Genomic DNA, 11486 nt, shown 5'->3' on the forward strand with positions numbered 1-11486 from the left:
ACAGAAATTATTGGGGGGAAGTATTTATCTTGATGCCTCAATCCTAATTGAGATGAACATTTTAAAGTTTGAATGGATTCTCTATATTGAAGCGTCTAGAAAAAGATGCAAATCAAAAAACTGTGAAATAAGAGTCAGATTTTACTCTAAGAACATGTTGTGGGATTGTCAGCAATGCTAGGACGGACATGGCAAGAAGGTAAAATAAAGTATTTAAATGTTCATGATGATTGTAAAAAAATAAAAAGATAAAAAGAATAAATTAAAAAACATAATATATTGCGATGATATGGGATGTTTAAAGTGGTGCTGCTATTTGCAGGTTTATTTAGGCAGAGCTCTCACTGAATTACAGATGTTGTTTTCCTCTTGACAAAGCCAGTGAATTCAAACCGACCAATCACAGCGAGGGACATGCAAATCGGAGCCAACTGGTCCCGCCCACCTCAGACAAACAGCCAATGGGTGACGAGGTGGGCGGGGCCTGGAGGAAAACAGCGGAGGATTCAAACTGAACATGGCTGCGGGGAAAGATGTCGATGAAAACACTCAAAATCGAAGGTAAGAACGAATCGAGACGGAAATTGATACTCGTTTTAAATAGTATTTACATCTGCGGAGGGTTTGCTTCACTCACAGTTAAATCCTAACTTGTTTAAGCTGGTAAACAACACTTTACGTGAGTGAGACTGATTGACAAGGGCTGTCATCTCTACCCGTCGCCACCTAACGTTAGCTAACCTAGCTTGTTAGCCGTGACCGTAACAAAGGGGAAAGTCCACATTAACGCTGGGTTAGTTACCAGTTTGTAACTAGTTTGTTTGTTGGCAGCAATTTAAGTGTTTATTTCCAAAACAAGTTAAACGTGCATTAGCTAACGTTAGCGCGGTTAGTAGAGGGATATTGAGTTGCTGCTAACTTCGCATCAGCTAAATGACATTTAGCAAGGTTAGGTTAATGATGCAGTATTGTCCACTTTGTTCCTGTGTTTATTTACATGCAAACCCGTGGACACAGTGTTAGTAGTGGTGTCTACACAGAAGGGGAGAAGATAAGGGTGACATATTGTAATATAATGATAACCATTACAGCAATATTTTCAACTAAGGATTTGAATGACACCAAAAACAGACCTTTTGGATTAGACACAGATGCGTTATGTGTTGCACTGTGTTGTGTTAAACTGATCTGGTGCATGCAAACTACAGTTCTGAGACAAAAGCCTTCCTCGAAGACAATTTAAGGATTATTGTTAGTGCTTAACACCTGACATGCATGTAGTCAGATGTAGGAGGAATCCCAAGCAAACATACGATGAACATATGAACTTCACACTCTACGTACCAGGAGGATGTTTGAATCGATAATGGCATTGATTTTATGCAGATTCATATTCTGCCATCGCCTTGTTCAATGATTCTCCTCAGTGCTGGGACTGACTGAACAGTTGCTCCTTGTAACAGGACAGACATCCTCTTTTACCTGATCGTAACTTCCCGATGATGTTCTCTCACATCCAAAGAGGTAACTGCATCTACAATCTGTCTGTGTCGCAGTGGTACAGTTTGCAGTATGGTGATCAATCGTGAGGAATCCCCGGGGGGCTCTCGTGCCGGCCGACCACCAGTCATCTTCAATCCAGACTTTTTTGTGGAGAAACTTCGCCATGAGTGCCCAGATGTTTTCCTGGAGCTGGTTCTTAGTAACATAACTCGCCTGATCGATCTTCCTGGGACAGAGTTCTCCCAGCTCCTGGGCGAGGAAGGCCCTAAGACCCCAACAGGTGGAAATGGAGGCTTCTTTCGTTCTTTCAACTTCCTCAAACGTAAAGGTAAGAGGCCACAATGACTGTGGTTCTGCTTCTGTATATACCTTATTAGTCACAGCATTCGGCAGAAGTGAGCATCATTAACGGCATAATTCCACAGATATCCAGTGGTAAACTAGTAATTATTTGTATGATATAACTATAAAAAAACGTCTAATCACTGCAGCAAGCAAGTAAAAGAATCTTAGCTTCTTTGTGTGACCCTTCAAGCCTTTTCCATAATTCTTTTTGCCATATTACTTACATTCCTGCTTACTCCCCCATCTGTATTTCAGACTGACTACACAGATCACCTCTTTGCTCTGAAAGTAATGGAGGTGTTTCACAGTCAAGATGAGAGCTGTCCTCTCCTTCAGGTCCAATTCACATTTTTAACAGTGGACTTTAAAATCTGACACTAAACACACGCCATTTTAGTGTTTATTCATCTGATGTGTCAATGTGCTCTTTAAAGTGGGGGCTGAGATCTCATCAGACTTGGTCTTTAGAGTTGTCAGCTTGTAGCCTGTGCTGCTGTGCCTGTGTCCGTGACCGTAATGAGCCTGAAGCAGAACTGGAAAAGCAGTTTCTCTGACAAGTCTTTAAGCAACTCAGTTATCAGTCGCTCTCACCTCTCTCGCTACGTTCACAGATAAAGGCGTTGTGTTTGGAACCACACTGACAGAAAGCTGCATCGCCCAGATCTACCAGCTCATTGAGTACCTCAGCAAAAGTAAGAGCTCCGAATAAGATCCACTGATTCTTTTCTCCTCACACATACCGATTCTGATACCAAGGACCAGTTCGATACTAATGCTTTAAAAAAATGTAATAGCTGTATCAGCTGTAAACTGGTAACCCTATATGGATGTGATGTGATTCCTGTCATTGTTGCTTGGCACGGCTCAATGTAAAACGTGATCAATGAGTGAATGACTGATTTAGATTTAACAGATGCTTTAAGTTTTTCTTGCTGATCCCCACCCACCCTTACGCGCTCAGATCTGCATGTGGAGGGTCTATTTCGAGTGCCGGGGAACAGCGTGCGGCAGCAGGCCCTGAAGGAACTCCTCAACAGCGGGGCTGATGTCGACCTGGAGTCTGGAGACTTTCACCCCAATGACGTGGCCACGCTGCTCAAGACTTTCCTGGGCGAGCTGCCCGAGCCCTTGCTCACACACAGACACTTCCACGCCCACCTTAAGATAGCTGGTAGGCAAACACATACACATTATCTCATACTTTTATTTATATTCTCATTTTAGAACATGAATACTGGATGATACAAACATTTTCACTTGTATATTCTTTCAGATTTTAGTCAAACGTTTGAAGAGGCAGCAAAAGCATAAGGTGCTGCATATTTAAAAGACTTGTGATTGTAGTAAATGTATTCATGGTTTTACTTCTTCTGCCGTCATCTCTCTCCCAGATATGACTCTGTTTGACGATCAAGGCAACAAGACTGCAATACCCAACAAGGAGCGTCAGATCGAGGCCCTGCAGCTCCTCTTCCTGCTGTTACCCCAGGCCAACCGCTCCCTGCTCAAACTGCTGCTGGACCTGCTGTACCACACTGCCAAGCAGCAGGACAAGAACAAGATGTCCGCCTTCAACCTGGCCCTCATGTTTGCACCGCATGTCCTGTGGCCCAGACATGTAAGATTTCTGCTTCTTTAACAGGAGTTTAAGCACCACAAGCTGCACAGCAGTGTTGCCTGAAGTGGAAGCACAGTTTACGTTAATTCTTCACCTTGAAGAAACTGAGTTCAGCTGCAGTGGATTTCTTTACATTTCCAGAGAGCACCCTCAGTGACTCATTACACAGACACCGTGTGTCTACAATATGAAATTCTTCATTTTTTTCCCCACTGCTCGTATCAGACGAGAGACCTTTGTTGGCTGTTGATGAAACTCACTTTAAATGAGATTATTCTCTGTCTCTTTATGCGAGCGAGTTGTTTCTCTCACTTCTTTTGTGTCCTGCTCCAGATGACAGCTGGGGACCTGAAAGACAACCTGAAGAAGCTGAACAACAGCATGGCCTTCCTCATCAAACACTCTCAGAAACTCTTCAGGGTGATTACTGACACACACACACGACTAAACTATCAAAAAAAAAAAAAAAAAAAAGAAATTTGTGACTGTTTTAATGGAATGAATAACACGTGTCTTTATTGTTCAGGCTCCAGTCTACCTGCGGGAATATGCCCGGCTGCACTTTACTGGAACCAAGGTTCTTCAGACCAAGGTCAGTGGACAGAATTCACATTAGATCAGCCACTTAAGAAATTCTGTGGAGAATATATAATAAATAATAAAATAAACATATATACATAACTAATAAACTAATATACTAATAAACAATATCCAGCTTTTAAACCAGGTAATGTCTGTGAGAAAGAGCAATGTGAAATGTAGTGAACTGAAAAGTAGATTAATGCCCCCCAAATTTTTTTTTTTTTTTTTTTTTTTTTTTTTAAAAAGAAGTTTTTTTTAATAAAAGAAGAGTAAAAATGTCAGCACTGATGACGGGGAAGTGAACGAGAGTCCAAGGAGCTACAGTTCAATGTTGAGTAAAGAGCCAGCCTGACTTGCTCTGTTCTCTCTCTCAGGACGATCTGGAGCTGATGGTGGCGAGCAGCTCTCCTGCTCAGCGGGCTGCGTTGCCCCTAAAGAGGACGGCTGTTCTGGGCCCCAGCTCTCAGGAGCAGTGCCAGTCACCGGCTCAACAGTACACAGAAGAGGCCCTGAAGGAGCTCTTCAGACACGTGCACCACAACATGCCCGACTCCGCCAAGAAAAAGAAACTCGTCCGACAGGTTCGAGTCAGGGTCTTCTAACTGTAGAGTCTGGGCTTCTTCTGCAGTTAAATGTCGAATTATATAAATTCTAAGTGTTTTTTTTTTCCTGTGTGCAGTTAGTCAAACAGACGACCTCAGGCACGCCTACCAATGATCATCGCCAGGGCCCCTCAGCTCCCAGCAAGAAACATCCCCGTTCACGGTCCTTTGGTGGCCTCATCAAGGTATGGAGCTCCATGATCATTTTAGAAAGTCGAGTAGAATTTTTATCTTAATCCAAAGTGTGAAGGAGTCGATTCAGTGGTCGAATTTATTTCCTCATGAGTTACTCAACAAATATTCTTCCTTGCTACTGCTCAACCACATGTGCCACTGTGACCGTTCCCTGAAGGACTTTACTGAGAAATTGGGACTTGCCACTTAAACGCACACATGACACATGTTTTCTTTTTTTATTTTCTGTAACTTGTGCTTTAACACCTGATGCTCTGACGACAGCGCAAAGCTCGGGGGGAGCAGCTGACGGCGGAGCGGCGCGTCAGACACATCTCCCCTGATGCTGTGAGCAGGGTGGGAAGAAAACATGGAAAAGAGAACGTCGTCCTTCAAGGGGTGAGTCTTTTATTCCATTGCTCTGAGATTCAGAAAATCTACAGCATTCAATGCTTTTTCACTGTTACTTTGTATTATTTGTATTATGGCTGTGACAGTGTGTTTGAATGGTGAGTGACTCTTTCAGTTGATCGGCCACAAGTCTTGCTATCAAAAATAACAACATTATTTTGTTGTGTTTGTGTGTGTGCAGGTGAACAGCCCGTTGACTGGTCCTGTGATGGGGAAGGCGGGGCTCGTAGTAAAGAATCCAGACTTTGCTTTTACTCCGAGTAAAGCTCTGAGAGTGTCCAAGGTATGACTCTGTTCTTCGAATCACTAATCACCATTCAAATACTGCTTGCCCGACCACTCAACTATTAAAATAAAACTCACAAACCACCTAACTCCCCAGACATCCCCAAAACCAACAGGGCCGACTACTTCAGTAGTATGTGGTGAAGAATTTGCGCAGTAGAATGTCTCCTGGGACGGAGTTTTAATTATCAACTACCCCTGCACCTCCCACCCTGCACTGCAACAGGTGGTGCTATTGATGTGGCATCAAAATGATCACACACCGATACGAACTCTGGCTGGATGTCATCAAAGGCACTACACCGGCCCATGATCTTGTCCATTGTCCATGTTTGATAGTTAATAGGCTGCTGATGACAGTCACAGGGCAGGAAAACCCTGAGCTTCATCCACGTTTCCTCTCAAATATCAAACTGGTCATTTCTGATGTAAATCACAAAACAGAAACTGGTGAAGCTAAACGATCCAACAACACTGCAAAACAGCCACTTTAAACGATGTTTGATCTGAGTTGACGTAACTTTAAAAACAACACATGAACACTAATCGCTAACAGGCTCTGTGGTCACTCGCAGACAGTTTTAGAAACACTAAATAAAACGTGATTTTTTTTTTTTTTTTTTTTAACAAATTCACTCGTGGACCAGAAGGTGTCACTTGTGAGCCACTCGTGGTCTGGGCACTACTCTTTGAGAAATGCTGCCTTAGAGGCCACACACCTAATATTCATTTTATTTTGCACCAAACAGTGTCTAAAAACATGTTTTTCACTGCATTTTTTAAATTCATTATGTCCAAATAAAGTAGAACTTGAAAACAGAATCTGCAGTGATTCACAAGTAGATCTGGTAAGCTATGTTTTAATTTAAAAAACAGTCGTTTTGAAGACACATGAAGAAACAGCTGAATCAGTCAATGCTTTGAAGAAGAGCTTGTTCTGGTCAATATCCATCTACTCATCTTCATGAAACCTTGTGTTCAAAGTTTTTTTTTCTCCCCTCTTCTCTTTTTGACTGAAAACCATTATTTTGTGCCAACTGAGTTCACCTGGTAAGGAGGAAAATACTCCATGATTTATAAAAATGACGGAGTTCTGTTGGTTCTGCAGAAATGTTACTTTTTCCAATTAGTTTGTATTTTTTTGGTGACTTTGCAGGTCACATGACGCTGTGGTTGAGCGTCACCACTGTCAGCGTTCAGTTGTAACTGGAGAATCTTCCATCCATCGCTCCTCCCACCTCCCCCCCCCCCCCCCCCCCCACTCCATTATCTCTCAGCAGGACTCTCCCTCTGTGTCCAGGATGTGTTTCTCTCCTGCTCAGGAGATCTCAGTGTAAAACCCAACACGTCCTTCTCACCTCAGACCAGATTTGGGCAGTATTAATATTATTAATCCTCATGTTTATCATTGTGTTTTCATTGTAGTGAGTCTATTATAACTGTGACTAATGTAAAGCAGTTTTAGCTTCAGCCAGAGCAGCCAAACCAAAGTCAGGAACCATCCTCTCTGCCACTGGATCAGCACTGGAACCAACAGCTGAAAATAAAATCCTCCATTGCAGCTTCTACATGAATAATATAATGCAAATCAGACTTATTTCCAATCAATATATGTTTCCAAAATCCCAATGCTGTTTTACTTTGTGCAAAAATCAACAATATGGAATCAGCAGCTGCACATTAAAGTGGTCCACAGGGTGTTTGGGACATAATAAAGTCTGCAGCAACTGAGGAGCTGCAGATGTCATTTTAAAATTCTTTTAAATGATTTTAATTTTTATTTCTGTACTGCACAGTGCAGTTGCTCTGGTACTTTGGGATTTCACATTATTTTAATTATATTTAATTTTTTGTTTTATTTTGGAAATCAGATGTGATGAGAGTGGATGCAGGGCTGAGAGATATGACCAAATATGAGGATCACAATGTTTTGCATTTTGACAAGTGAAGAGAGTTGATATATCTTCTGGCACAGTCACGAGCATTGTTAAAGCTCTTAGTTCACATTTGAAAATATGCCAAGCTGCTCACACAAGCATTAATACTCCTCATGGTGCACGGTCCTCTGTTTGGAGGGCGATCGCTCAGCTCTGTGTGTGTGTGTGTGTGTGTGTGTGTGTGTGTGTGTGTGTGTGTGTGTGTGTGTGTGTGTGTGTGTGTGTGTGTGTGTGTGTGTGTGTGTGTGTGTGTGTGTGTGTGTGTGTGTGTGTGTGTGTGTGTGTGTGTGTGTGTGTGTGTGTGTGTGTGTGTGTGTCTGCTTTGGTTTGGCTTCACTGGCTTGGAGCTGCTTGTGCCAGTTATCACTTGAAAACTTATTGTTGGCTACTGTATCAGAATCTATACCACTAGCTATCTGAGCTTACAGCCTGCTCTAGTGTGTAGAATATGTTTACATGTTGTACTCTGTGTGTATGTGTGTGTTTTTAAAGGTTTTAGACTTTGTTCTTATTGGGAGCTGTGATAAGTTGGACGATATTTGGGTGAAAAAGTCTTGCTGTTTTGCTGCTGATCCAGAATCAGTGAGCAGGTCTTTTTTTTTTTTTTTTTTTTTTTTCTCAAATGTTTCATCCTGACTTGAAAAACAGGAATTAATTAATGATCCTCTTTCCCGCTCTCACAGGGTGGTTGTGAATCTGTTGAATATGAAAAGTTACATTTCCAGAATATCTCATGGGACTTTCAAATATTTTTTAATCAATTTATTATTATTATTATTATCATTTTTACTTTACCTGGTGATGGAGGGGGGATTTATCTTAAACAAAAGTGGTTGAGAGATTTTTTATGTTGATGGTTTAAATGAAAGTTGGAAGGTTTTTTTTTTTTTTTTTACAGTGGCCCTGAGAGCTAAACGCACAACTGAAGAAAACACACGACAACAGATAAAACACAAACATATTCAGAAAACATTCATTGATTTGACAATGTGCCGCAAACACTCACAACACAGCAAGTGTTTTCAGGGGACACTAAAAGGGGAGGAACCAGGCTGGGACGCACTTGTTGTTCAATGATTTGTGACTTTTAAAGTTAAAAGCATTAAACAACAAGTGCACATGGATGAATTATAATATTGTACTAATATTATAATACATCCATGTGAGTGCGTCCCAGCCAGGTTCAACACTTTTTAATGTCCCCTGGAAACACTTGCGTTGTGAGTGCAGCACATGTGTTGACAATGTGATGATGTTTTCTGAATGTGTGTTTTTTTTTTTTTTTTTTGTCTGTTTCATTGTGTTTTATTAAGCTGCAGTGTGTTGAGCTCTCAGGGCCACCGTGATGGAAGTGAGCAGTAATCTGTTACAGAGAGGTTCTCTCTTCTTAACATTGTGTGTGAGTGTGTGAGTGTGTGGTTTAGTATCTGAGTATAAATGTGTTAAGAAGAGGCTGTGTTCTTGTGAAGGCATGAGTCTGTGTGTGATTAAAGGGGCATTAAGTAATTTACAGGAGGAAGGTGACAACCTCAGAGGGACGTAAAGGTCTCGTAAAGAGACGACATTTATCATAACAACTGAAGAAGGCCGAGCACAGATAATTTAAACAACACAGATGCATTGTGGTTTTTATTATTTGTATTTGCAGAAAGTAGAAATGTTACTTAATGCCTCTTTAAATGTTTAGGATTGCCTCTTTTTTTTTTTCTCTTTTCTTGTTTGTCTTCAACTTCACTGCTCATGTCTTAACGTAACTGATGTCTGCTCACTTCGTTGTGAACCGAGTACGGATGCACCGCTACCAGTTCCGCCCTCCACAGGGAGGTCAAAGGTCAGCTGCAGAGCAGGTGGGGATCCACTGCCTTGCTCAGTGACTCAGCAGCCTCAGCAACATCGTGCTGAACTCAGACCAGCTCTGTGTTCATCAGTGTTTGTTGAATCTGAAATCTGAGGAGTCTTTTATTGATACTGAGCAACACACAGTTCATGCTCATTGATTTATTATTGGTTTGGAAAATCTTCTGAGACCTCATTTATTTCTTGTGTGTTTTTTTTAAAAGTTGTGAATCTGTTACCGGTGCATCCTGTTTTGAGAGCGTTGCGGATGTTGTAATGATGGGTTTGTTGAAAGTGATTAAGTTGCTGAACGTGACTGACGTGTCAGAGCTCCTTCTGTTTAACAGTATATTGTCATGAAGTCCACACAGTTTGTTTTGACTGAATTAATCTCAGCTGAGGAACAGCGTCTCTCCTCACTGCACCTCCTCATCCTCTTCAGTTCTCTGCAGCTTCACAAAGCAGGTTTGAACGAGAGCTAAATTGGATTGGATTTATTTCTATTTGTTACAATTTTTTTTTTTAAATGTGTGGAATTTAAAACAAAATCAGCCAAATTTAAGGCTAATTTTTCTTTTTTTAAACGATTTTTTAAACTCTTGCCACTGAAACGGCAGCAGTTACATTCTGTATGATGTGAAATACTGTTTTATAACTGACACACAGGATGCTCCTCGGAGCCGTGTTATCTTAAGTCTGTGAGTGTTGCACGTCTTTTTTTTTTTTTCTCCCTTTACATAAATGTGAAACATGTAGTTTCTGATCTCTGCTGCCTGTGCACAGTCTCTGATGAGCTCCTCTTCTGCACACTGTAAAGTGACAAAAGTCAACATGTTGAATTTTAGTCTCTTTTTTAAATATGTTTGGTCTCATCACGTGAGTCAGTGAGATGAGGAGAAACATCAGTCGATGATCAACTCAGACTTTTCTCATCTGAGTCCAGTTTTTCCAGTGTTAAGATGAACTCCTCTGTGACTGTTGCACCGTGTGGTTCAACCTGTGGTACCATGTTTGTTCTTTGTATTTTCGTGTAAAATAATTTAACCCTGTACAGTGAACTCCTTGGCAAATGGTCCGCTTTGGATTAAAACTTTTTTTATGTTTCCTACAGACTGACTGTTTAATGTCTCAGCTGTTTCTGTTGTATTTTTCTTTTTTCACTAAATTCACAGCACAGTGAGGAAATGACCGTCAGCATGTAGTGGATCAGTCTGAGGCTTCAGCAGTGCAGCGCTTCAGGCTGTTCACTAGAGGGCGTCATTGGTTAACAGAGGTGTGTGTGCAGCTGGTTAAACCTGTCTGATCGTAACTGTCACAAAACACCAAGTTCATAAGCTTCTGTGTGATAATCAGAGATGTGTTACATCATTTACCATGAACTGAACTCCTCATATTTATCCTCACGACTGTTCCTCGGTATCGTTCCTCTGTTGTGATGGAGGTTGAATCAGAACTCGCTCACTTTCAGCTTCTGTCTACCACATTAATGCTTTATGATTGTTGTAATGGTTTGATAGTCATCATCATAGTTTATTGATGCTCACAGGGACGATCTTTCTCTCCCCCCTCCAGGAAGGTCAGAGGTCAGGCTCAGGCAGGGAAGTGACTCAGGAGCTGGTAGGGATTCAGACTCTTCTGCTTTCAGATCGTCCTTCGTGCAACTTTGAGCCTGTAAATCCTTTCATGTCACCTTTTAACAGGTGAAGTAAATGAGGCGGAGGCTGAAACTCTGCAGTGGATGGGAGGTCAGTTAACTGGACGTAATGCAGATAAAGGCTGTGCTCCACATTTGGTTTGTAACCATGTAGTAACAGAATAAGTGTCTCTGGAGGATGTAGAGCGAAGACACAGCTTGATGAACTAAAATTATAACTATAAATATATCTACGTTTCATCTTTAATGATTTCCCCTGCAGTAAAACTGTTCTAAGGCTTTTATTCAAGTTAAGTTTGTTAATTAATAAAACAAGATGGAAAGATGAGATATTAGGCTCCTTTACACATTTTAGATCTTGCACCTTTTTCACCTCCACGTCTGTCTCAACCTGACACCACAGTATGACGGGCACGTTGGACGGGACGTAAACTCATGGTTGAGTAAAATAATAACCTGAGCACATTAATTAAGCCCAAAGCATTAGATTGTAATTTTGGTTGCAAGTATTTGAAGTGCAGAATGGATGAATGACTTCG

General features: G+C 41.4%; 1 protein-coding gene across 4 annotated transcripts; it reads left to right on the top strand.

Moving 5' to 3' along the window:
* Positions 1–493: 493 nt before the first annotated feature.
* On the top strand, positions 494–11275 carry arhgap19 (Rho GTPase activating protein 19). 4 transcript variants are annotated; one of them, XR_011694423.1, is made up of 14 exons: positions 494–561; positions 1557–1831; positions 2460–2540; positions 2810–3019; positions 3240–3466; positions 3800–3886; positions 3993–4058; positions 4423–4629; positions 4728–4835; positions 5110–5223; positions 5417–5518; positions 10466–10566; positions 10866–10910; positions 10994–11275. XR_011694423.1 is itself a non-coding variant. In XM_071504729.1 (12 exons), the coding sequence occupies exons 1-12, from the start codon at positions 518–520 to the stop codon at positions 6683–6685; spliced, it is 1530 nt and encodes a 509-aa protein (XP_071360830.1). In that variant the 5' UTR covers positions 494–517; the 3' UTR covers positions 6686–7607. The 4 variants fall into 4 exon arrangements, 2 of the variants coding, with proteins under 2 accessions (XP_071360830.1, XP_071360829.1); XR_011694422.1 differs by having other exon boundaries at positions 10866–11275; XM_071504729.1 differs by lacking the exons at positions 10466–10566; positions 10866–10910; positions 10994–11275 and adding an exon at positions 6677–7607.
* The last annotated feature ends 211 nt before the right edge of the window (positions 11276–11486 follow it).

The sequence above is a fragment of the Trachinotus anak genome, unplaced genomic scaffold (genome assembly GCF_046630095.1).
Source record: "Trachinotus anak isolate AG129_WGS33_773 ecotype Australia unplaced genomic scaffold, CSIRO_AGI_Tana_v1 ptg000019l, whole genome shotgun sequence".
Lineage (NCBI taxonomy): Eukaryota > Metazoa > Chordata > Actinopteri > Carangiformes > Carangidae > Trachinotus > Trachinotus anak.

What these genes read in the sequence shown, in the direction of transcription:
- arhgap19 (XM_071504728.1), top strand. Translation starts at nt 518, where the DNA reads ATGGCTGCGGGGAAAGATGTCGATGAAAACACTCAAAATCGAAG. An exon ending in CGCCCACCTTAAGATAGCTG is followed by an intron (nt 3,020 to 3,239) that starts GTAGGCAAACAC and finishes TCTCTCTCCCAG; the next exon opens with ATATGACTCTGTTTGACGAT. An exon ending in AAAAGAAACTCGTCCGACAG is followed by an intron (nt 4,630 to 4,727) that starts GTTCGAGTCAGG and finishes TCCTGTGTGCAG; the next exon opens with TTAGTCAAACAGACGACCTC.